The sequence below is a fragment of the Lepidochelys olivacea genome, assembly GCF_965140295.1.
Source record: "Lepidochelys olivacea isolate rLepOli2 genome assembly, chromosome: 12".
Lineage (NCBI taxonomy): Eukaryota > Metazoa > Chordata > Testudines > Cheloniidae > Lepidochelys > Lepidochelys olivacea.
The window spans coordinates 4,420,045-4,446,450 of record NC_140422.1 but is presented as its reverse complement, the minus strand read 5'-3'; the positions used below and the strand labels follow the sequence as shown (position 1 = coordinate 4,446,450).

The window sequence follows — 26,406 nt, the reverse complement described above, 5'->3', positions numbered from 1 at the left end:
GCTCACAAAACCCAGGGTGCTCAGAGTCAGTGCCCAGGGAAATCAGCAGTGGAGTTCTGTGCCCACCTGGGATTGGCTGCACCCAGCTCCCCCATCAGGCTCAGCTCGTCCCCCGACTCCCCCCGTGCAGCAGGTGTCCTGGTGTCTGCCTGGCCCCCGAGGGGCTGGGTGTGTCACTGCAGATGGCGCTGCCGTGGTGGGTATCGGGCACTGGACAGGCTGGGGAATCCCTGGCACCAGGGGTTAATTGGGGGCTGAGTTGAGGGCTCAGGCTCATGTAAGCAAGAAGGCAGATTAATTACATTATGGGCAAGCAGCGCTGGCAAAGCTGAGCCTAAATCCAGGCAAAGCCCTTAATACCCTTTAAGGGGACATCACGCTGCAGCACAAATCCCCGACTTCCCATGGTATGCCCAGGCTATGCTCCCGCCCGGGGAGAGGGGAACGGGTCTGGCTGGCTTTCCCTGCCTCCTGGCCATGCTCCAGCACCCTCACTGGGACATGGCTCCTGCATCGCCCCAGGGTGATGAACTTCACGCCCTAATGGGGCTTAGCTCGGACTGGGAGCCAGGCTGCAGTCCCAGCTCCTGGCAGCCCTGCCTGGGTGGATGGCGGGGAAATAGTCCAGTGGCCAGGGCGCCGGCCAATGCTGGGTTCCTGCCATTTGCAGGGTCAGGGAATTAAGACTCCACAGACAGCCTTAACTCAGCCCTGGCACCTGCCCAACCTGGAGCCACGTGACCCCAGAGTGGGCAACCAACCCACCAGCCCTTGTGCTGAGCTGAGTTCTAAGCCCCTTCCCCACTATCCCCCAACCCTGCTTTAGCTGGCCCACCCCAGACTGGCTAGAGCCAGAGATTCTCCCCCCCAGCTCACAACATCCTGCCCAAGGCAGCCAGAAACTCCAGACTAGGATGCCGACTCTGTCCCCTACAGCACCGCTCCTCTTGGCCCCCATGGACCAGAGCCTGCGGGCCAGGGCCAGGGGCTCCAGCAAGTCTGTGTCAGCTGGAGTGATGGGGCTGGAGCGGAGATCCTCTGCTGGGGTTAGTGGGGGTTCTTGTTCTGTAGGCCCATGTGGGAGAGACAGGGCAGGCAGTGACCCAGCCTCCTCCCCGAATACCCTGTCTCAGATCTCAGCTGAGCTCCAGGGGGTAGGCAGGTCCCTGACCCAGCATCAGACTGCCAGGGGTTAACACCCCTCAAGCAGCTGCAGCCTGGCACCAGTGAACAGGAGAGCCCAGGGTGAGAGGAAGAGGCAGCCATGTGGCAGAGAGAGAGCCTGGCCATGGCCACCTGGCACTGCCTCTGGGCTCCAGGCATGGGCGTTTAGCAGCAGCACTTCCAAATTTTCCTGCGAGAGGGTCGCTGGCTCCTGTGGGGGGAGGCGCATGTGCTGTGGCGGGGGGTTTGCTACCCCTGCCAGGGCCTCAGACTTGGTGCCTTTCCTTTTGGCAGGGGAAATAATCGTAGCAGGGCTCAACCCCTCAGGGCCCATTCAACCCCTGTCATTGCTTCCCACCAGGACCCCAGCTGCTGCCAGCATGGGGGGTGGGAAGGGGGCGCTGGACTTCTGGCTTCATGGACCCACCTGCAGCGAGCAGCCCTCTCCCGTTCGAGGATTGTGGCTCCAGGAACAGCCCTGCTGCCTCCCAGAGCCATTTGGATGGGCCAGTGCAGGCCCTTTGCACCTGGCATTAGAGCATGCCAGAGTTGGGGGCAGGAGCTGAAAGGCCAGGGGCAGCCACGCTCTGGGATGTGCTTCCCTGGGGCATTGAAACCTGCTGGGACCTGATTAACTGCACCCCAAGAACTTCTCTCCACCTGGCTTAGAGATGTCCTGGGAGCTGGGCCACCCCACAGCTGCTGTCTCCAGGAGCCTCAGGGTAGGTGGTGCAGGTACAGTACCACCCCCTCCCTGTTCCCACCCCTGGGAAAGGGGAAGGCAGGGACCTTGGCCCTATCCTCCCCATGCCACGAACTTCCCCCAGCCCTGCAAACTCCCACGCCAGCTTCTTCTCCAGGCCCCAGTACCCCAAACAGGCTGAGCCACCAACAACGCTAGTATCAGTTTTAGCCGTCCAAAGCCAGGCCTACTCCCCCTTTTCCACCGCAGCTAAGCCTGGTGCATTGCCCCACTTCCAGCTAATCAGCAGGGGTCCCCTGCTCCTTCCACTTCCTAAATTGGGTCGCTTCTCCAGCAGGCCAACCCCAGCCCTGCACAAGGGAGCAGAGCTCCTGCCACCCAGCCCTGGGCACCGCTCCCACACAGACTCTTCCTAGGGTGGGACCATCTCATGCATTGGCCGCCTTCCCTGGACGCAGTCTCCCCAGGATGCAAGGGCCAGGCTGCCAAAGGTATTTAGGCCTTTAAAGGTTTTCAAAAGTTGCAGCATGTCGACTGCTCCGCCCAGGGCCAGGGAATCAGAGGCAAGTGGCAGCCACACACATCACTGCAGGAGAGACAGGGAGTGAAATGTAAAAGTGTCTTTTAATATAAATATAGATACATCTGAATGGGTCCAGCACAGAGAATAAAAGCACGGCCTTCAGAGATAGGCAGACCCAACACCCACATGGGCTTGGTCACTCTTCGCATGTGGGGATAGCTCAGTGGTTTGATCATTGGCCTGCTAAACCCAGGGTTGTGAGTTCAAACCTTGAGGGGGCCATTTAGGGATCTGGGACAAAAATTGGGGATTGGTTCTGCTTTGAGCAGGGGATTGGACTAGATGACTTCACCCTTCCAACCCTGATAGTCTATGATTTCATCAGTCCCTGGTGACTTGAAGACATCTAATGTGTCTACATTTAAGTCAACTAAAGAATATTTGTGTGGCAGTAAAAGCCAACCCCTTCCCCGCCCCCCAAGTCCAGTGGTGTTAATTAAAGGGCGGGCGGGTGCTCGGTGCCCCGGGGCAGCCAGCCTGAGGAGTCATGGGCTGAGCATGTTTCCAAAGATCCAGCCTGGGGACTGAGACAGGCCCAGGTGAAAAGCAACCCCATTGGGTGGCGTGGGGGGCACAGGAGAGCTGCCGGTGCAGGCAGGACCGAGGGAAGTGGGGCCAGAATCAGGCCGATCTCTGCAGGGAGAGCAGTGTGCACAGGGCGATGGGGAGCTCAGTGATTGTGGTCCAGATCTCCCTGGAAACGCAGGACCCCGGGGGCTCCAGCCTCATTCGCCCCATGGGACACAATGCCCCTGGCCCCAGGCTGTGCCAGGAGAACCCGGCCTCTGACTGCCCCATAGACCCCAGCTGGCTTGAAAGAGGCTGGAAACACCATGTGGGCAGCAGGCTCTGGTGCCCACAGCTCCTGGCGCAGGGGATTTACAGACTAACCCTGATCTCTCTCACAGAGCTGGTGCCCAGCCCTGCGAGAATCTGTGCCGGGTGCTGGCAGGGGGTGCCTGGCCACAGCTCCCTGGCTAGACAAAGGGCATTAGCAGTGATGTGAGCACCAGGAGCAGTAGGACGGCCAGCAGGCTGGGCTGGGGGAGCCAGGCTGAGCCCCGCAGGGTCTCCTTGTTAGTCTCGTCCCCAGCTGAGCCCTGCACGCTGCCAGGCGGCCTGGCCCGTGCACTGCACAGGTCATGCAGGTTCCCTTGGAACTGGATCTTCCTGGACTCCTGGCGCAGTGACTCCCAGATGGCAGCAGCTTCATCGGGGCAGCTGGACAAGACCCCGCTGGCGCAGGTGTGAAAGTCGTCCCAGGACCTGGGCCGAGGAGAGGGAAGAGTCAGAGACAAAGGCCAGAAGGGTCCATGGCGATCAGGCCTTGTGATCTGTGTGTTACACCAACTGACAGGCCCCCATGCCTATAGCCAGCCCAGCGCTGCTCTGTCCCACTCCGGCCCTGCCCCTAGCCAGCCCCACCCCACCTCTAGCCAGCCCGGCCCTGCCCAGCCCCTAGCCAGCCTTGCTTCACCCCACCCTGCCCCTAGCCAGCCCTGCCTTGCCCATAACTAGCCCTGCTTCACTCCACCTCACCCCCAGCCAGCCCAGACCTACCCATAGCCAGCCCCACCCCTGCCCTGCCCCCAGCCAGCCTGGACCTACCCATGGCCAGCCCCACCCCTGCCCCGCCCCTAGCCAGCCCAGCTCCACCCCTAGCCAATCCAGCCTTCACCCACTCTCCCCATAGCCAGCTTAGCCCTGTCCTGCCCCACCCATAGCCAGCCTGGCCCCACTGTTCGTGATGGTAACAGAGCATTTAGGCCTGTGTATTTGCCTGGAGATAGAATTTTGGGTTTGTCCGTTTGATTTTTGATATTCTTATACCCGTATGAACACGTAAACAAGGAACAAAGACACAGTGTTTTGCTTCTGCCCTGCCAGACGGGTTCGTTAGTAGAATGAGAAAAGAAGAAATAGAGCTCACATGATGCTGGGAATTTCTCAAGGACAAGGGCAAGCAGCCAGTTGGGAGGGATAAGGGGGATGCAGGGAGGGATAAGAAACCCTAAAAACCAGAGAAAAGGGGACCTTGGCCAGTGTACAACCCCCTTCCCTGCCCACCCAGGGGTGCAAAAGAGGTGGTACCGAAGCCCCCGGACTCAGAACCCTCCAAACCAGAACAGCGCCACAGATTGTAAGGGGTGGGACTGGGGTGAGCACTCAGGTATAACTAAGCCTACTAAGAAGGTGCTTGCGGGGCGGGGGAGGAGATAGGACAAATCTCTACTGGCGTACAGAACTGCGGCTATGCTCGTTTGTTCACCCTAACCAACATCGCATCGCCTGCGCTTCCCCCTCCAGCCTCCTGCTTTCCGTCTGTGTCACAGGAAGCAAGGGAGGGCAGGGAAGCCCTAACACCCATGCTGCCCATAACCAGCCTGGCCCTGCCCCACCCCTAGCCAGCCTGATCCCCCCCCTCACCCTGCCCCTAGCCACTCCCTCCCTTCCCTGCCCTGCCCCTAACCAGCCTGATCCCCTACCACCACCCTGCCCCTAACTAGCTTAGTCCCCGCTGCCCTACCCCAAAGCCAGCCTGGCCAGCCCCTCCCTGCCTGGCATGGTTCCTTGGGCTAGCGCAGATCTTCTAGAACAGGGGTAGGCAAACTTTTTGGCCTCAGGGCCACATCTGGGTGGGGAAATTGTATGCAGGGCTGGGGTGTGAGAGGGAGTGCGGTGTGCAGGAAGGGGCTCAGGGCAAGGGATTGGGGCAGAGGAGGGGTACAGGAGGGGGCTCAGGGCAGGGGTGCAGGAAGAGTGCGGGGTGTGTCGGGGGGCAAAGGGCAGGGGGATGGGGCTCTGGCCTGGCACCACTTACCTAAAGCGGCTCCGGGGTGGCAGCAGCACGCACCAGGACCAGGGCAGGCTCCCTGCCTGCCTGCCCTGACCCCACGCCGCGCTGGGAAGTGGCCGGCACCACGTCCCTGCACGGCCCCTGGGGCACTGGGGGCACAGGGCTCCGCGTGCTGCCCTTGCTGTGCCTCCAGGTACCTCCCCCTCTGCCCCCGCCCCCAGGACTTGGTGCCAGCCGCTTCTGAGAGTGGCACGGGGCCTACGGCACCACGGGGGGCAATCCCAGGGGCCAGATCCAAAGCCCTGAGGGGCCGGATCCGGCCCGCAGTTTGCCCACCCCTGCTCTAGAAAGAGCTGTCCAGCCTCCCTGTGCAGAGAGCCCAGTGCCCATGGCTAGTCCCCAGCCCTGGCCAATGAGCAGGATGAGACATGGCCCTGTGCAGATCAGCCCTCCCGGACTCCACCTCCACACACAGGCCAGCTGGCTCCTCCCAGCACCGGGTTCCCTGCCGTCCCCTGCCCCCACTGCTGACAGGATCTGCCCCCACAGCCAGGCTGGGAACCTGCCCCCTTTTCCCCCTGGCTGGGCCCCTCGACCTGAGGTCCAAAGGGTTCTGCCGAGAGTTCTCCCCCCAGCCCCGCAGTGCTGTCCCCTCTGCCCCACAGCCGAAACCCCACTGTCTGGGGGGCAGCTGCAGGGAGACTGGGACCCTGCTACTCTCACCTGCAGATGGTGTCCAGTTCCTGCCTGTCCTGCTGCTGCTTCTGGACGCTCTGAGCCATGCTGTCCCCCAGGCTGATGAGGCATTCGGCAAAGCCCTTGTAGATAGCGTCACATCTCCGCCCAGCCGTGCTCACCGGATCCTCGGCCACAGCTGCACAGGGGACAAGAGTCACTGATAAGCCCCCTCTCCAGCTCTCAGCCCTCACTGGGCAGGTCTGCATCCTGGCCCCAGCTCCCCCAGACCCCACAATGGGGCTTCTCCCTGCCCCCGGGACGTTCACTGTTTCTGTCTGCCAGAGTGTTGTACGCGAGCCCCATTCCCAAGCCATGCCTGCACATACAGGGACTATCCAGCCACATGGGGGGCAGGGCAGAGCTACTGCCCCCAAGGGAAGAGGAGGGGGAAGGGTTGACCCCCCCCCGGTTGAATCTTGGGCTTGTAGAAGGGACACTGCACTCTGTGCAATGCCCTCCTCGTGCCTGAGGTCCGCACACCTCCCACGATGGGGCCCACTCCAGACCTTCCTGTCCCATAAACCTGTGGGATGTTGCAGTTACTTCCACCCCAGAGGAGGCTGCAAAGCAGCAGTGGGAAAGCCCTCCACTGATCCCGAAGCAAAGCGCTTTGGACTGTGAGCTACAAGGGGATCTCACTGAACTGGGCGACAAAACGACCGATGAAATTCCATGCTGATAAGTGCAAAGTCAGTCACACTGGAAAACATCATCCCAACTGTTCATACAGAATGACGGGGTCTAAATTAGCTGGTCCCACTCAAGGAACATCTTGGAGTCATGGTGGATGGTTCTCTGAAAACATCTGCTCAATGTGTAGCCACAGCCAAAAAAGCGAACAGAATGTTGGGAGCTCTTAGGAAAAGGACAGATCAGATAGAAAATACCATAATACCCCTGTATAATTCCATGGGATGCCCACACCTTGAATACTGCATGCAGATGTGGTCGCCCCATCTCAAAATAGATAGATTAGAATTGGAAAAGGTACAGAAAAGGGGTATGGAACAGCTTCCATACGAAGAGAGATTAATAAAACACTGACTTTTCATCTTGGAAAAGAGATGAAGGAGGGGATATGATAGAGGTCTATAAAATTATGACTGGTGTAGGCAGAATGAATAAGGAAGTGTTATTTACCCCCTCACACAAGACAAGAATCAGGGGTCACCCAATGAAATTAACAGGCAGCAGGTTTAAAACAAACAAAAGGAAGTACTTCATCACACAACGCACAGTCAACCTGTGGAACTCCTTGCCAGGGGATGTTGTGAAGGCCAGAAGTATAACTGGGTTCAAAGAAGAATTAGCAAAGTTCATGGAAGACAGGTCCATCAATGGCTTTTAGCCAAGATGGTCAGGGACACAACCCCATGCTCTGGGTGCCCCTAGGCCTCTGACTGCCAGATGCTGGGAGGAGAAAGGGAGGCACCAAGACGCCCTGGAGACTGGCACTACTATGTAGCCTCCATGCCCTGAGCAGGGGCAGCTTGCTGGGCAGGGGGCACCGTTCTGTGCCCCTGCTGAGCAGCTCAGTCTGCGTCACGCTCTAGCCCTGGCATCTGCAGGGGCAGCTGCAGACAACACCCCACCCACCTGTAGCCATCCGTGTCTGGGGTTTGCATTCGCTCCCCAAGCCTCCTTCCCGGGCAACAAGCGGAGCCCAAAGCCCCTGAGCTCAGGGCTGTCTCCCCATTCAGCTTCCCACGGCAAGGGGGGTCCTGGCATGGGCGAGGCACCACACAGCAGGCGGCTGGAAAGTTTCCCTCAGTGCCCCAGTTGCTCTGGGCAACTGGGAGAGGGACACACGGCCATTAGTTGCCTTTACCCTGCGTGGTCCTTCCCAGCCCTACACCAGGGCCAGGGTGCTGACAGCAGCTGCAGTGGGCAAAGCCGTGCTCCCATGGGGTTGCAAGCCGCCAGGAGTGGGCTCCCCTGTCCCACGCGCTGGAGACGGGTCCTGCAGGGAAAGCCCAGGCAGTAGCATCTCTCAGGCTAGAAACGGGGCTGGGATGAGCGAGATGGGAAATTCTTTGCTGCTGGGCACAGACCGACCCTGTGGCTTTGTCCCAGGCTGCCTAGCGTTGGCCTGAAGTGGTGGCTGGTTGTGGCTACACCCCAGGCTGCTGAGTGTTCAGCCAGGAGGCCCGGCCCGACGCCGTTTGACGGATCCTGGTGCCTCGTGCAAATCCAGTGCATTGTGGGAGTCCTGCAGCGCCCCTCCTGTGTGCCCAGCTGGGAGCCAGAATACCCGCCGCGAGGTGCTGGACCAGCTGAGCTCCTCCACGGACACAGGGAGGAGGCCAGCCCCCACATCCCTGTTGCGAGCAGCTCCTGGGACGCGCCTGGCAGGCTGTTGTGTGAGGCTGTGAAGTTCTGCCCAGGCACCAGCAGCCACAGCACCCTAGCAGGGCTGTTCCTCCCACAGGGAGGGGAGCGGGACAATCTCAGACCTACCTCGCTCTACAGGAATTCTTTATTAAAGCAACAAAGTTGGGTTAATGACAGACAAGCTGGGGCAGAGGGCAACCCCCCCAGGACTCCCAGTGCCCAGCCCCACCGCCTCCTCTGCCACACAGTACCTTCCAGGATGCCTTATGGGATCTTGCAGGATAAGGCGGATTTAACCTTCGCCGTCAGCCAGACGGCAGAGCCTGGCACAGCATCGCCCTGCTGCTGCGGGAGGAGAGGGGTGCCATCTGACCACATGGGGCCCTCTCCTGGTGGTCCGTGGTGTGGCACCTGCCCTAACCCCCTGCGTGCCCATTCCCAGCCTGGCTCACTGGCCCAGCAAATGCCATGCAATGCCATCTTCCAAGGCACATGCCCACAGGCCACTCTCCAGCGCAGGTATAGGGGAGACACGGGCCAGAGGCTGGGATAACTGCCCTTGCTGGTACAGACACTGCCATGGTCTATGGCAAATCCCCCTGCCTGTGCGACCAGCTGAGCAAGACGGAGGTTACTGCTCCCAGTCTTGGCCCCCATTGCAGGTGTGCCCACCAAGGGGCATAGGCTGAGCAATCCCAGGCCTCAGACACCCACTAGTGCCAAGGGACACTGGCAATGCCACTCCCTGGGGACAGGGCAGTACCCCACGCCCTCCATCCCCAGGATCCCTGAGGCTCAGCAAGATGGTTGAGATCAACTCAGGAGGAGAAAGCAACAGAACTAAATCGGCGGCACGTGGGTAACCAGTGATGGCGGGGGAGGCGAGGGGTGTGAGAACAGCCTAGGAACACCTGGGTGGGCACCACACGGAGGAGAGGGATTCGTTGGGGTGCTATGGGGGTGAGGCTGAAACAAGCGAAGGAAAACTTAGGCTGTCAGGGAGCAGTCCCTTGCAGGAGGAGATTTGCTGGGCTGGGAGACAGTCTCCCCAGGACAGGGCACACCCTGGAGACACTGTGCTGCAAGGAGCTGCCCGAGGAGTGGAGCAGACATCTGTTCTCGCTTTTCCCTGCTCGAGTTTCTAGCATTTTATATACAAAGGCCATTTCTGTCCAAAGCTCATATCCCGTGACTCCAGCTACTACTCCCCTAGGGCAGAGCCCCGCGTGGGACTGGTTTCAATCCTGCCCTGCAATACCCACCCACTCCTGTGTTGGGTCTTGCATTTTTATCCCGCTCCCACCGGCAAAAACCAACGCTCCCCCCAATCCCGCAAGAGAGACAGATTCTCCCACGCTGCTAAAAACACAACAGCCGGTTCATATAGTAGCAATATAAACGGAATTCAGACCGTTTTTACCACTAACCGAATAAACCAATTTTGCCTAAACCATGTACAAAAATACTGTAACTCCTGTTATAACGGGCATCAGAGCTCTTTCTAGCCCTTGCTTAAATTATAAGTATTAAAATCTTTATTAAAAAAAAAGAAAAAAGCTTGCTTTGCGTTGCTGAAGTTGGCTGTCGTGTGTATATCCCATGGAATATAAACGAATTGCAGTACAACTTTGCCTTAAAAGGTGCAGATTTTTGTTAATGATTATAAAAATTAAGTTGTTTTTTAAAAAAAATTGGGAATTTTTAAACTGCTGTGATGTTCCCCAGGATACAGTCTGGACTGATGGACAGTTGAGTCCCCTCAATTCCCCAACCTGGGGTGCCTTTTACCCTACTTTGCTGAGAGCAATCGCTCCTGGTCTGCTCACAGGCAGCCTCCAGCATGTAAATCACTCCCAGCTATACTGTACGAGTGCTGTAGCCAACCCACTCTTGAATTACATGGCAGGGCAACACTAGCAAAATCCCAGTCCCAGACTTTCCCCCAACCATGTGCATCCCGTACTGCCCAGCACCCTCCTAGACAATACAAGCTCATAGAAGTCCACCATTTCATTAATAGAAAATTATATGCATAAACCTTATCTCGAGTTTCATAAACACTTGAATCCAAACACACACCAGTTTAGATAAGACAATAAAACACAGATAGATATTAAGTGATTACAAGTAAAGAGGTATAAAAGTCAGAATTAGTTATAAGAAAATAAAAAGATAAAACACATCTAATACCTAACTTTACAAGCTAAATGAATTCAAAGCAAAGGTTTCTCTCACCACATGCTCTAGCAGTCTTACTGGTTGGAAACCTTTCAGCCAGGACCCCTCCCCCAGTTCAGTGTTAATTTTCTTGTCCTTCAGGTGTTGTTGACATCACAAGCAGCAAGAAAGGGAGGAGCATTGTGGGGCATCCGTTCCCTTTTTATAGTTCTCTTTTTGAGAATCTCTCCAGCTGAGGTTCCGGAGACAGAAGGTCTGAGGGGATGGGAACCTCCAGCTTTTTCTTTGCCCACATGTAAATTTCTCACTCTCGCCCTTTTTTCTGCCAAAGAATGGTCACTTAACCAGACAATACTCCATTTTTGATTTTGTGGATACCTGGCTGAGCTGTCAGTTTGCCTTTGAGGCACTGGTTTATGCCTGCTTTTCTAAACTTGGATCATGTCTCAGTAACGTCATACAGTAGAGTCTTATAACTATATGTTGCCACATATTTTACCAGGACAATAACTATCAGGAAATTATGAGTTTTCAAATGATCTCACTTTGGACTTTGTACAAAATCCGTTACAGTTTTGTAAAAAGGGGTAAGCGTAGGGATACAGACTGTCACAACCACTTAAGCACTGTTTCTGGAACTTTGAAATATACCATTCAAGTCATTTGTGTGTCAGAATGATTATTGCTTTTTGACGAACATTTAACAGGAAAACTGCTCACTACACTAGGTTTTTCACAGAAATAAATTTTAAAAAGAGGCTCAAACTAAGTGATCGATAAGGTCAACTTAAAACAGCAGGTGTACCTGCACTTGCATTTTGTTTTCCCACAAAATATCAGTCTGTGGGTTTTTCTGTCCACTCAGTCCTGCCCACAACAAAGTACATTTCACCCGTTCCTGCTATTATAGCAGTGGATCCTGCGGGACCACAGTCCTGCTGCAGGGCTCTATTCTAGGACAGGGGACAGACTGCTCTCTGCTTGTGGTCCCTGGGGGAGATGCGCTTCACCCTATGGCCTGGCTTCACCTCCATAGGACAGATCATCACTGCCCCATTCCCATGCAAACCCTCCAGGGCCAGCAAGAGCCCTGAATTCAACAACAGCTTCCGAGCCAGCTGCTGCCAGATACCTGCAGGGCCCAAGCCCCAACTGCAGAGCAATGGAGAGGGAGCAAACAGTCCAGATTACAAGGAAGTTGTATTAAACGTCCTAGACACAAGGAGGTTAACCACTGGTGGGGGAGCGGGGAGCTGTTTTCCTGATTTGTGGTGATGTCAGTCAGGGGGTGGGGCTCTCACAGTGGCACCTAGGCCATGCCCACTTGCAGGTAGCAGCGTGGAGAGGGGGACAGGGATTCTCAGAGCCTGATGTCTAGCCTCTCCCACACTGGCTCTCTGCTGCAGTAATCCCAGCAGTGTCCCTTTAACAGCAGACAGAGCCAGATGCAGCGCTGGAGAATCAGTGTGGGATGTGGTGGTTGGCAGGCAGCCTCCCCATGGCTAAGGCGGCAGGAGGCGCTCAGCGGGAAGTCGCTCTCTGCACATCCCCCAGGCAGCAAGCAAGGCAGGAGAAAGAGCAGACAGCCCTGGGGTAAGGCTCACCGGCCCTGCCCTTGCTTTGGAACTCTGCAGAGCTCTGCGCTGGCGAGGAGGAAGCTGATTAATATTTTAAGGATGCTGGCCTGATTCAACACATCAATAGCCACCCCTGCCACCCAGTTCCTCCACGTGGGCAGGGCTGCACAGAGCCACCGGGCTGGAGGCCCCCCGAGCCCACTGGGAAGCGAGCACAGAGGAACTGGCCAGAGAAGAGGGCAGAAAGCAGATCATTAGCTGGGGAATGTGGCCAGCCCCCTGCTTTCCATCAAGATGCACCAGCAGCTGCTTTGGGAACAGGCTGTGTGTTCCTCTGGTGCAGCCTGCCAGGGAGGCACTAGGGGTCAGGCTGGCAGCTTGCCAGCAGACCACCCATTTAAAATCAGATCCACGTCCCCGCAACCTTAATATTTGCTTAGGCTCCTCTGAAGGCACTAGCCAGCTGGCAGCCGGGGCTCGAGGGGGCAGCTCAGCGCAGGGGAGCTGGTGTCAGTCATTCGACTCTGCCCATGCACCTGTGACTAAGCCAGAGCAGACGCAGGGAGGCCAGGATCCACGTGTCCCTCCCCACAGGGCTGCACGGCAGCTTGCCTGGCAGCCCGGGGTCACCAATGAGCTCTTTTGGGGCTGGGCACTGGGCCAGCCTTAGGGACTGGCGATCAGGGTGGTCACCCTGGCTGCCAGCTTGGGTTGGGCTCTTTTGCACTCAACCACTTTCCAAACATTTTCCAGCAAAACACCAGGGGCCGCCCTGCTGGCCACCCAGCATGCACCCCAAGTCTCCCCATGAACTCATCGGACACAGGTCACAGACTCCAGGTCTCCCGAGTCCCACTCCTGTGCTGTAACCACTTGCCCATGCTCCCTTTCCAGCCTGGTTGCCTGCAGCTTGTGTGCCCAGTATGTCTGTGCCAGGCAGGACCACTGGGACCATCCAGCCCAGCCCCCTGAATAAGGCCTGCTGAGCTAGAGCAGAGCTTTCCAAAAGAGACCCAGCCCTGACCCACCACGGCCCCTGGTGCCAACGCACCACTGCTCAAAGTTGGCCCGATTTCCAGTGGGAATTTGCCTCGTTTCACCTTACAGCCATTGCTCTGTGTTACATCCTGGTCCACTCCCCACACTGAGCTCAGTTCCCAGCTCCCCTGCAGGTGCCCCCCAAGAGGGCACATGGCCCTGGCCCCTTCCAGGAAGCGGCTGGGCTGGCAGCTCTCACAGATGCACTGCCTCAGCTCCTCAGCCAAGCTGGCGCCTGGCATCAAGCCTCCGGGGGCTCAGGGCAGCATGTAAACAGGGCCTTGCATCAGCGGCCTCTGGGGGGGCTGGCAATGACACAGCATGTACTCTGCATGGGCACCTAGGGCCATGCTCCCCTCTGCCATTCTTTGCATCGGTCTTCACAGCTGAGGAGGTGAGGGAGATTCCCAAATCTGAGCCCTTCTTTCTGGAACCGTCCCAGCTTGAAGCGTCGGTAGAAGCGGCTTCGGAACAAATTGATGAACTTACTAAACAGCGATACCAGGACCAGACGGTATCACCCAAGAGTTCTGAGGAACTCAAATGTGAAGTTGCAGAACTAGTAACTGTAGACTCAAAAAGAACAGGAGGACTTGTGGCACCTTAGAGACGAACCAATTTATTTGTGCATAAGCTTTCGTGAGCTACAGCATCCGATGAAGTGAGCTGTAGCTCACGAAAGCTCATGCTCAAATAAATTGGTTCGTCTCTAAGGTGCCACAAGTCCTCCTTTTCTTTTTGTGAATACAGACTAACACGGCTGCTACTCCGATAACTGTAGTCTGTAACCTGTCACTTAAATCATTTCTGTACCAGATGACTGGAGAATAGCTAATGTGACACCAATTACACAGAAGGCTCCAGAGATGATCCCAGCAATTACAGGCTGGTAAGCCCAATTTCAGTACCAGGGAAATTGGTTGAAACTATAGTAAAAAAAGAATTCTCAGACACACAGATGAACATGATTTGCTGGGGAAGAATCAACATGGTTTTTGTAAAGAGAAATCATGCCTCACCAATCTAATAGAATTCTTTGAGGGGATAAACAAACATGTGGACAAGGGGGATCCAATAGATACATCATGTACACAGAATTTCAAAAAGCCTTTGATAAGGTCCCTCACCCTCTTAAACAAAGTAAGCAGTCATGAGATAAGAGGGAAGATCCTCTCATAGATCATTAACTGGTTAAAAGATAGGAAACAAAGGGTAGGAATAAATAGTCAGTTTTCAGAATGGAGAGAGGTAAATAGTGGTGTCCCCCAGGGGTCTGTTCCGGGACCAGTGCGGTTCAACATATTCATAAATGATCTGGAAAAAGGGGTAAACAGTGAGGCAAAGTTTGCAGATGATACAAAAAACTATTCAAGAAACATAAGTCAAAAGCTGACTGCGAAGAGTTACAAAGAAATCTCTGAAGACTAGCTGACTGGGCAACAAAATGGCAGCTGAATTTCAGTGTTGATAAATGCAAAGTAATGCACATTGGAAAACATAATCCCAACTATACATATAAAATGATGGGGTCTGAATTAGCTGTTCCCACTCAAGAAAGAGATCTTGGAATCATTGTGAATAGTTATCTGAAAACTGCAGTCAATGTGCAGTGGCAGTCAAAAAAATGACCAGAATGTTAGGAACCATTAGGAAACGGATAGATAATAAGACAGAAAATATCATAATGACATTGTATAAATCCATGGTATGCCCACATCTTGAATACTGCGTGCAGATGTGGTCTACCCATCTCAAAAAAGATACACTGGAACTGGAAAAGGTACAGAAAAAGGCAACAAAAATGGAACAGGGTATGGAACAGCTTCCATAGGAGGAGAGATTAATAAGACTGGGACTTTTAAGCTTGGAAAAGAGATGACTAAGGGGGGGGATATGATAGAGGTCTATAAAATCATGACTGCTGTGGAGAAAGTAACTAAAGAAGTGTTATTTACTCCTTACCATAACAAAAGAACTAGGGGTCACCAAATTAAATTAGGTTTCAGAGTAACAGCCGTGTTAGTCTGTATTCACAAAAAGAAAAGGAGTACTTGTGGCACCCTAGAGACTAACCAATTTATTTGAACATAATTTGAGCATAAGCTTTCGTGAGCTACGTAGCTCACGAAAGCTTATGCTCAAATAAATTGGTTAGTCTCTAAGGTGCCATAAGTCCTCCTTTTCTTTTCGCAAATTAAATTAATAGCCAGCAGGCTTAAAAGAAACAAAAGGAAGTATTTCTTCACACAACACGGTCAACCTGTGGAACTCGTTCCCAGGGGATGTTGTGAAGGCCAAGACTATAATAGGGTTCAAAAAGGAACTAGATAAGTTCATGGAGGATAGGTCCATCAATGGCTATTAGCCGGGATGGGGTCCCCAGCCTCTGTTTGCCAGAAGCTGGGAAGGAGTGACAGGGGGTGGATTGCTGGATGATTCCCTGTTCTGTTCATTCCCTCTGAAGCACCTGGCATTGGCCACTGTTGGAAGACAGGATGCTGGGCTAGATGGACCACTGCTCTGGCCATTCTTATGTTCACCCTCACCATACAGCAGCAGGGACTGGGGAGCCTGCATTACAGGAAGCAAGGCCGAGACCCTTGAGCAGCTCGGCCAAACAGCAGAAAGGTGCTAGCACCATGGAGGGACAGTCTTGGTGCCAGGGCACAGGGCCAGGAGCCAGGGCAGGCTCGGGAAGGTCCAGAGCCAATAGCAGCAGCTATTTCCCAGCTTGGAGAGAGAAACACCAGGCTCGGCACTACCTCCCGGGAGGGGTAGGAGCCTCGCCACACTGCAGAAGAGGAACAATCCTGCACTAGCCCCTGGGAAGGGCCTGACGGGACCCAACAGGCCCTTCCACTCCAAGTTCTCACTTGGCCTGGGCATCAGCCCAGGAGGTGCCCGCTCCACGGGGCTAGGAGCTCTGGAGGGCAGGAATGCAGGCTAAGGGCTGGGGTAACCACACAAGGGAGATGCAGCCAGCAGCCCAGGCTTGGCTCTGGGGAGGTTTCCGGGGGGCACGACGGGAGCTGCCCTCTGTCTAGCACGCTTGGATATCCCTGCCCTTGGACTCGGCTCACACTGCCCGCCCTGGCGGACCAGTGGATCCCAGCAGCGCTTGGAGTAGGGGCGGGGGCAGCTGTGCTGACATCCACCCCCAGCAGGCAAAAGCCACCCAGGGGTTCCTGGCAGAAACAGTGTCAGCCGGGCAAATGATTCACCCACCAGCCCAGCCAGCAGGGGCACGTCCTTCAGGGAACCAAGAGGCTGACGTGCCCAGGGCTGGAGCCTGCCTGGCCCACAGGACCTGTGCAAGGGCAGGTGAGCTGCAGCTAGCATCTTGCACGGCAGGGTCAATGCAGAGCCCCCCTCCCAGGCGCACCCACCCCGGGAGTGTGGCTGGGGGGAGGGGGGGCATCCACTAGACGAGAGTGTGCTGAGAGTCATGGTCCTGCGTCCCGCCCAGAGGGCGGCACACGCCCCCCACTCGCAGGCCGCCCCCGGCAGCAATGGAGTGCTCGTTTGTAAATGTCACACGTGCGTGGCTTGGCGGCAGGTCAATTAACCAGAATATTTCCAAGGCCCCTTGGCTCAGAAGAGCTTGGACCGTCTCTGGGGCACCAGCGGCAGCCGCGCTCCACGGCGGCTCTACACCTAGCCAGGACACACTCGTGTGGTTGCGTTTTCAGGCCTCAGGTTCTGGGCGCCCTGGGTCCCCTCTGCGCCCCACGTGGAAAACCTGCACCGGGGGCAGATCAGAGGCCCACAAAGCTGTGCTCTGCTGTCCTCACCCCCACCATCCCCCAATTCCCTGCTCTGCGGGGCCCTGGGGACCACCAAGAGGGGGGACAGGCAGGTGCCCATCCCTTGCCAGCCAACAGCATTCAACACACCACAAACCAGTCGCCACCCCAGCTGTGAACCCACCTGGGAAGTACGTTAACCCGAAAGTGGCAGGGAGGGGCTGCAGTTTTATTTGTTTTTTAAAACTTAAAGTGACTTTTGCAAACAGCGCAGACAGGCCCCTGCAGGTTTAGCAACAAGCAGAGTCAGCGAGACAGCTCCTGATTTGTCCTCCCGAGAGGAAAGGACTCAGGGTCTCCCTCTGCAGGGCTTCCTCCCGTCACTGCTGGAACGGAAGGCAAAGTCTCGGGGCCTTCCTCCACAAAGCACATGGCAGGGCAGGAATCGCCCACCACGGCCGGCCACCTTGGGGCACCGGCCCAGCAGTTTCAGGCAGGAGAGGAGGGGGACACTGTAGGCCAGAAAAATGGCATCAATCCAGCTGGCCCATGGCCAGGATACTGGATTAACACCCGGACTCTTAAGTGCCTGCGGATTTATCACAATCTCACAGCTCCTCCAAGACCCCCTCCCACAGCAGAACAGCGCCTCCTAGAGCTGCACTGGGGCACCACCGAATCAGCTACACCAGTGCCTGCCACGGTCCTTCGCTCTCCAAGCCGAGGACTGACCTCTGAGCAATGCAAAGACAAAATGGGGTGAACAGAGAACCCAAAGGGCCTTGCGGGTGCCTACAGAGAGACGTGGTACGTCTTCTCCAGTGTGGCACTGTCCCGGGTCAGGACACAGAGTTCCCAGAGGCCGACACGAACATTGAGCAGCCACCGGTAGCTCACACCTGCTGCGTCAGGTGTCGGAGAAACAGAAGACCTGGGTCACGTTCTTGGCCTGCCATTACCCGCAGCGCATATGGAGGCGCCCAGACCTGGCTGAGTGCCCGTGGGATGCTGGAGCTTCCCCCTTCGTCAGCGGCCAGGAAAGGGATGGGGATCTGGTTAGAGAAGAGGGGAAAAGCTGCCATGAAGTACAATGATGGTAACTAACGAGATGACAGCAGGGGCCTGCCCTGTCCCAGTGCGGCACTGCCCCGGGAAGGCTGAGAGCTGCGGACGATGCTGTCACTTCCATTGCGATCCTCCTGGGGAGAGCGAACAGACACCCAGCCAAAAGGTCACTCATGCAGGAACAGGGTCCCAGGTCACCTGCAAGCGGAGGACAGGTGGCACTGAAATCCACACTGGGATTTCTCTGCCAGACAGAGCGAGCCCTCTGCACATTCACAGGGGAAGGAGAGTAGTTGAAGGTAGCTCCTCCGGCCTGCCGGAAGAGAGCCTGGAGAAGCACCTGGTACTTAGGCTACAGCTCGCCTAGGGTCTGCCCTGCGGCTGTGCTGAATGAACGGCTGGCCTCGGGTACCAGCCGCAGAGACTCAAAGCGCAGGGAGGGGCTGTTAAAGGAGCTGGGAAAGTAGGGGAGCGTCTGTAACCTACAGGGCAGGTTTGAGATGGGAAGCCCTAGAGAACTGGATCCTTGATCACCACGACCCTCCTCTGCTTCCCCCATCCTGTCTGGGCCAGCCAAGAGGTGCAGCACCCTCACAGCCCTGGGGCCATCCTGAGCACGCAGCAGGAACATTCCCTGCAGCAGGTCCTGGAGCACTGACTGCTGAGCAGGTCCAGCCCTGCCAGCTGCCAGCCTAAGCCAGAGGAGTTAGGGCCCTGCAAAGCCGGAGTGAAGCCCTCTGCTGGCCTTGGCGTTAATCAGTCAAACAGGAGCCAAATATCACTCCAAGGACTCGCCACTCAAACAGCCGGGATAAAGGATCCAAGAATAACCCTTGGGCAGAGCTGGGCGGAGCCTGCCCAGCTGTCTCAGCCCTGCACAGAGAGCCCCCAGCCAGGACCCCAGACGTACCCACCCAGTTCCAAATGGGACTGCTGCCCGTGGACAAGGGGGAGGAACCTGCTGTGTGGGGAGAAGGGGGAGCTAGCAGCTGATGAACCCCAGGCCTAGACCATGCTCAGATGTGGCTCGGAGAGGTTCATCTCCCAGGGGCGCTCTTGGCACAGCTATGCTCCAGCCGAATGGGGTGCAACACTCCTCTCTCTCAGGGCTGGCAGGGGAGACCAGAGGGTCACTGGTCCACATGAAATCCCCACACAGATAGTGGCAGGACGGAGAGTCCTCATCAGTGACGCCTGGCAAAACCCCACTGATCCTCACCCAGGCCCTCGCAAACCTGCCATGCCGAGTGAATTCTTACCTTCAAAGCAGCTGACGAGGCTAAGGGCTGGAGATGCCCAGGCAGACACACGGACCGCCTTACCCCTGTCCTCATATGACACTAGAGGGGCCCAGAATGAAAAAAGCTGCCATGGATTCTTGGAGACTTTTCCCAGGTTCTCACGGTGGGAGCAGCCCCCCAGAGCATTGCCACGACTAGACCGAGCATCTGAAAGGGCTGAACACTAGGAACAGGGGCGTACTTCATTTTGTGAATGGAAGTTAACTGATCGGAAGAGTTCAGCGGGAAGTGATGAGAAAAGCAAGGGGCTCAAGGCCCCTCCTGGTAAAAAGGGGATTACAAAGCCCAGAGGGGAAGGGGATGGGTGGAGCCACTGGAGAGAGGGGCAAGTGCAGGGAATCACCTGGCTGTTGAAAAGTGGGGGGCAGAGGGTAAAGTTGTGAACCGCAAGAGGGGCTTGGTTTGTTAGGATCTGGAATGGGGCCAGGAATTGGATAGTGCAGTTCTACACAAACCTGGCTGGACAGTCACTCGTTGGCCTATTTCATCCTAACAACAGTCCGTGTGAATGCTGTGATCAAACAGCCAATCAGCATCTAGTGATTACCAATGAATTCACCAGCCTCAGCCTGGCTGAAGTCGAAGGGAGTGGTAGGAAACAGAGGACAAACCGAGCCAGTGACAGTAGCTCATTCCTTGAAGGCAAAATGTAGTCACCTCCAGGAACCACCATGGAGCAGGAGCAAAAGGATCCACACTCACTCCAATCTGTTAAAATTAGGCTTTTTGGCTCCTCCAAGATCAAATGTGCCTTGGACTGAATCTTTGCTACTGAAGCTAAAGCAGAATATGGATGAGTTTGGTGACCCTGCAAGTGAGATTTTCAAGGCAGTCATCAAAACATGTCCCTGAGACTCTGGCCTTTGCTCCAGGCCTTCAAGTAGCTCTCCAGCACCAGTGTGTTTCAGGAGTTCTGTATGCTTTTCACCCCCAAAATGGCAGAGATCAATTGGCGGCTGTGGGGTCAAAAGCGAAAACAAAGATTTGAACTTCATGACACAATTGGGGCCTTTTATTCTAAAGGCAACCTTCAAAACAGCTCAAAGAGCAAGACAGAGAAACACCTCAAGCACTCTGTCCTGGATATCTTCCTCCAGACAGCTCTCAACTCACTCCTCAATGCTGTGAGAAACTGGAGGAAAGATTAAAAGCAAACTAAAAAATAATTAACATTGCTATTAATGCACAAGGACTGGCTGAAGCTGGGAAGTGACGACTACCAGCATCCCATGCAGAGAAAGAGACATTCCTACTTAACGCTGTTGATTCCGCAACTGAAAACACGCTGACGATACCAGTCAGGAATGCAGAGAACAGTCTGGCCGTGAAGCCTTTGCCATTTGCTCAGACATCCGGGGGCTCAGCACTCTGCTTAAACCTCACTAAGAAAGCAGCAACTACCAGCAGTCCTAAAGCGCATTGTGAGAGGTCAAGAGGTGTCTGAAATCACCATCAGCCTTGTGGTTGGGTGGTTGACTGAAAAGGTGGCGGGCAATGGATGCCCCAGCTTCCCAAAGATGCTTGCTGGACCTCTCAGGAAGACTCTCTCCACCTGCGTCCAGGCTTCTCCATCAGCAGGTCACACTGAGCATGAGGGTGATGCTGATCCAGACAGCTGAAAGAAAGCTAATGCTGTGCCAGTATCAGGTCTGACATCGATCCTGGTCAAGATAATGGAGCAGCTAATATGGGACTCAATTAATAAAGAATTAAAGGAAGGTAATATAATTAGTGCCAATCAACATGGGTTTATGGAAAATAAATCCTGCCAGATTAACTTGACATTTTTCTTATGGCATTACAAGTTCGGTTGATAAAGGCAACAGTGTTGGTATAATATATTTAGAGAAGGTGTTTGATTTGATACCGTATGACATTCTGATTAAAAAACTAGACCGATATAAAATTAACATGGCCCACATTAAATGGATAAAAATCTGGCTGACTGAAGGTCTCAAAATGTAATTGTAAATGGGAATCATCATCGAGCGGGTGTGTTTGTAGTGGGGTTGTGCAGAGATCAGTTCTTGCCCCTACGCTATTTAACAGTTTTATTAATGACCGGAAAGAAAAACATAAAATCATCACTGATAAAGTTTGCAGCTGACACACAAATTGGGGGAGTGGACAATAATGAACAGGGCAGGTCACGGACAGAGCGATCTGGATCACTTGGTAAACTGCGCACAAACAATATGCATTTTAATATGGCTAAGTGTAAATGTACACATTTACAAACAAAGAACGTCAGCCATATCTGAAAGATTTGGGGATGGGAGTGGATGATCAGCTGAATGTGAGCTCCAGTGTGAGGCTCTGGCCAACAAAGCTCATGCCACCCTGGGATGTATCAGCCAGGTACAGCGGTAGAGCTGTTATTTGACCTCTGATCTAGCATTGGTGTGACCGCTGCTGGAACACTGTGTCCAGCTCTGGTGCTGAACAACTGAAGAAGGATCTTGATAAACTGAAGAGGGTTCAGAGAAGAGCCATGCAAATAATTAAAGGATTGGAAAACCCACCCTAGAGTGATGCACTCAAGGAGCTCCATCTATTTAGCTTAACAAAGACATGGGGTGACTTGATCACAGTTTTATGTACCTACTTGGGGAATAAAAATTTAATAATGGGCTCTTCAGTCTGGCAGAGAAAGGTCTAACATGAGTCGATGGCTGGAAGTTGAAGCTAGACAAATTCAGACTGGAAATAAAAAGTGTCAATTTTTAAAGGTGAGAGTAATTAACCACTAGAACAATTTACCAGGGGTTGTGGTGGATTCTCCATCACTGACAATTTTCAAGCTTGGCTGTTTTTCTCAAAGATCTGCTCTAGGAATGATTGTGGAGCAGGTCTCTGGCCTGTGCTATACAGGAGGTCAGACTAGATGGTCATGAGGGTCTTTTCTGGCCTGGGAATTGCTGACTCGACAAAAACCAAGGACCGAGAGACACGAGTCACAAAAGGAACTGAGGGAGGTTCAGAGGGACAGGGCAGATCACGAGCTGCTGATGCAGCTGCTACAGCCACCATGGAAAACTGACTCCATCTAACTACCAGTAAAGACCTGGAGCCACACAAGGGGAGAAACCGAGAAGTGACTGAAAAAAGCTGTGCAATCTTTCCCTTGCTTAACCCACATGACTGAGCCCAAACACAAAGCACCAAGGGAACCCGGAACAGGAAAAAGAGGCTGAAACTCAGTTCAGTTCTTTTTCTGTCCCCAACATTTACAGTGGAAGATCCAGGTTTGCACCCACACCCGTCCATGCAGGAGATCACATCCCCTCCCAGCCCACTGCGTCAGAACGGCAGCAAAGCATGGAAGTAGAGTCCCAGGAAGCAGCACCGAGAGTCAATCCAGAATTGTTTAAGGTTTTAGCCCTGACCCTTCCTCTCCAGCCAGATTAGAGTCAACGGAGCAGCTTTTAAACATCCAGACCCGGCTCAGTCTCAACTTCCTAACCAGTGGGAAGTTGGCAAAGGCACTAAGGTGGGAAAACTGTCAGCACCTTAGGGCAGGTACAGTAGAATGGGAGGAGGACTAACCAGGTAGCAGCTTGGGACTTGCAGGTCTTCACCTTTCCAAGGTGGACAACACGTGCCTTTCAGTCTCTGAGGAATAAGCCTGCGTGGAACGTGGCTCACAGCCTGCGTGCCGGGTTTCAGCCCCGAGACACTTCTGCCGGGACGATTCTGGGTTCTCCCTCGCCCCACTAAAACAGCACCGTTCTCTCAGGTTAGGTTTGCTGTGACGTTCCCCGATGGGAGATTGAGGGGGCGGGGGAGATTGGGAGGGGAAAGGTGCGGGGGTGGGGGGGAGGATAGAGCTGTGCACCAGGATGGGGCAATCAGGAGGGGAAAGGGAGAAGGAGAGGTGCTGATTTCCCCCCCTACAATAAAATTGCAATGGAAAATCTGCTCAGAGTTCAGGTGACCAAAGCCAGGTTTTGACAGCGCCCCAGGGAGCTGGATTCAGAAAAAGCTACCAAACCTAAGCTGGGTCCCTGCAAGCACCACAGCTCACTGCCCTGCAGCAAGGCACAGGCTGGGCTATTGAGATCTTGGCGCTCTGTGAGCAAAACACTTAAGCCACAAAAACAGAGTCCCCCTGCAAACCTCACCAGCTGCTTCTCCTAGCCCCTGCTCTCCTGGGGACCAGCCAGCCCCTAACCCCAACTGCCCTACCCTTGCCCCATTCACTAGGAGCCCTTAATGCTGCCATGTTTCTCTTCCTCCAAGCAAAGCCAAGCACTGGATGATTCCCAGAGGAAGGAAAGCTCCAGCAAAGTCCTGCTTCATTCAGCACAGAGTCAGCAACCCAGGGGCACAAACCTCCCCCCCGTCCCACCCACATGGGTCCTGCAAAGGGCTGTGCCTGAGAAAGGCCCCATCGATGCTGTGTGTGGGGTGGGGTGAGGATCACACATTGGCTCTGTCAAGGTTCCTTCCCCACTCTGAACTCTAGGGTACGGATGTGGGGACCTGCACGAAAGGCCCCCTAAGCTTATTCTTACCAGCTTAGGTTAAAACTTCCCCAAAGGTACAAATTTTGCTTTGTCCTTGAACCCTATGCTGCCACCACCAAATGTTTAAAACAAAGGACAGGGAAAGAGACCACATGGAGACTTCTTCCCCCAAAATATCCCCCGCAAGCCCTACACCCCCTTTCCTGGGGAGGGCTTGATAAGAATCCTCATCAATTTGTACAGGTGAACACAGACCCAAACCCTTGGATCTTAAAAACAATGAAAAATCAATCAGGTTTTTAAAAGAAGAATTTTAATTAAAAAAAAGGTAAAAGAACCACCTCTGTAAAATCAGGATGGAAAATACCTTATAGGGTAATGAGATTCAAAACTTAGAGAATCCCTCTAGGCAAAACCTTAAGTTACAAAAAGACAAAAACAGGAATCTACATTCCATTCAGCACAGGTTATTTTACCAGCCATTAAAGAAAAGGAAATTTAACACATTTCTAGCTAGATTACTTACTAACTTAACAGGAGTTCTGAGGCTGCATTCCAGATCCGTTCCCGGCAAAAGCATCACACAGACAGACCAAACCCTTTGTTCCCCCCACTCCAGATTTGAAACAAACAATCTTGTCCCCTCATTGGCCATTTTGGGTCAGGTGCCAGCAGGGTTACCTTAGCTTCTTAACCCTTTACGGGTGAAAGGGTTTTGCCTCTGGCCAGGAGGGATTTTATAGCACTGTATACAGAAAGGTGGTTACCCTTCTCTTTATATTTATGACACGCCCCACAAATTGCAGATAGGGTGAAACACTGGCTGTGATTTCTTCCTGGAGCTCTAGGAGAAAACAGAGTTAATAAGACACATGCATCTCTAAATATACTTCTCACTGTATAAAGACTAACAATATTTCCCACATCTCAAGGACGATTTGGACCAGTTGATTCTGGGAAACTTTCATGGGAGAGTGCATCAGCCACTTTGTTAGAAGCTCCTGAGACGTATTGTATGTCGAAATCAAAATCCTGGAGAGCTAAACTCCATCGAATAAGTTTATTATTTCCCTTGGCAACATGAAGCCACTTAAGTGCAGCATGGTCGGTTTGCAGGTGGAAACACCGTCCCCAAACGTATGGGTGTAGCTTTTCCAGAGCGTAGACAATGGCATAACATTCCTTTTCACTGACTGACCAGTGGCTTTCCCTCTCAGACAGGGTAGAATTATTGATCCGGTCCTGCCTGCATTAAGACTGCTCCCATACCACGCTCAGATGCATCTGTGGTTACTAGGAACGGTTTGTCAAAGTCTGGGGCCCTTAGCACAGGGTCAGACATGAGTGTCGCTTTAAGCTGGTTAAAGGCCTTCTGACACTCTTCGGTCCACTGAACGGCATTTGGCTGTTTCTTTTTGGTTAGGTCTGTCAGTGGGGTGACAATTTGGCTGTATTGTGGTACAAATCACCTGTAATATCCGGCCAAGCCTAAGAAGGATTGGACCTGTTTCTTTGACTTTGGGCCAGGCCACTTTTGGATAGCATCCACTTTGGCCTGTAGGGGGTTGATAGTTCTTTGACCCACCTGCTGTCCAAAGTAAGTCACTCTGTTTAGGCCTATTAGACACTTCTTAGCCTTAGCAGTTAGTCCAGCCTCCCTTATGTGCTCGAAGACTTTTCGTAGAAATTCCAGGTGTTCTGCCCAGGAATCCGAAAATATGGCCATATCGTCAAGGTAGGTGACTGCATATTCTCCCAATCATAGAATAATAGAATATCAGGGTTGGAAGGGACCTCAGGAGGTCATCTAGTCCAACCCCCTGCTCAAAGCAGGACCAATCCCCAACTAAATCATCCCAGCCAGGGCTTTCTCAAGCCTGACCTTAAAAACTTCTAAGGAAGGAGATTCCACCACCTCCCTAGCTAACGCATTCCAGTGTTTCACCACCCTCCTAATATCCAACCTAAACCTCCCCCACTGTAATTTGAGACCATTAGTCCTCGTTCTATCATCTGCTAGGATGACCATCTACAAGTTTTTGGAAGGTGGCGGGTGCATTCCCCAGTCTGAAAGGGAGCACATTAAATTCATACAGCCCAACATGTGTGATGAAGGCCGACCTTTCCTTGGCGGATTCATCTAGCGGTACCTGCCAGTACCCCTTGGTTAAGTTCAAGGTCGAGATGAACTGGGCCCATCCCAGTTTCTCTAATAGTTCATCTGTGCGTGGCATTGGATAGTTGTGTGGGTGTGTTACAGCATTTAGCTTACGGTAGTCCATGCAAAAACTCCCCATCTGGTTTGGGAACTAGAACCACTGGAGATGCCCACGCACTGCCAGAGGGGTGGATTACACCCATTTGTAGCCTTTTCTGGATCTCCCGTTCTATAGCAGTTTTAGCTTGAGGAGACACCTGGTAAGGTGGGGCTCTAATTGGGTGAGCATTACCTATGTCAAGGGACTGGTATGCCCGTTCAGTCAGTCCTGGGGTGGCTGAGAACGTCGGCGCGTAGCTAGTGCACAGCTCCTTGATCTGCTGTTGCTGCGTACGCCCAAGGGTCATGGAGAGGTTCACCTTTTCCACGCCACCAGCACTTTTCCCTGCGTAGTAGACATCTTTGGGCCACTCAGCGTCGTCTCCTCCCTGGGCTGTAAACTGACAAACCTTTAATTCTCTGGAATAAAAGGGCTTTAGAGAATTAATATGGTACACCTTAGGC

General features: G+C 53.9%; 1 protein-coding gene across 1 annotated transcript in view; it reads right to left on the bottom strand.

Annotated features, from left to right (window-relative positions):
• Positions 1–2,472: 2,472 nt before the first annotated feature.
• Positions 2,473–26,406, bottom strand: part of NRN1L (neuritin 1 like) — a 34,047-nt gene continuing 10,113 nt past the window's right edge. Inside the window, exons 2-3 of the mRNA XM_084644708.1 lie at positions 5,971–6,121; positions 2,473–3,716 (exon numbers count right to left, since the gene is read on the bottom strand). Of these exons, the coding sequence (XP_084500834.1) occupies positions 3,428–3,716; positions 5,971–6,121 (440 nt within the window). The 3' untranslated portion in view covers positions 2,473–3,427. The remainder of the gene's footprint in view (positions 3,717–5,970; positions 6,122–26,406) is intronic.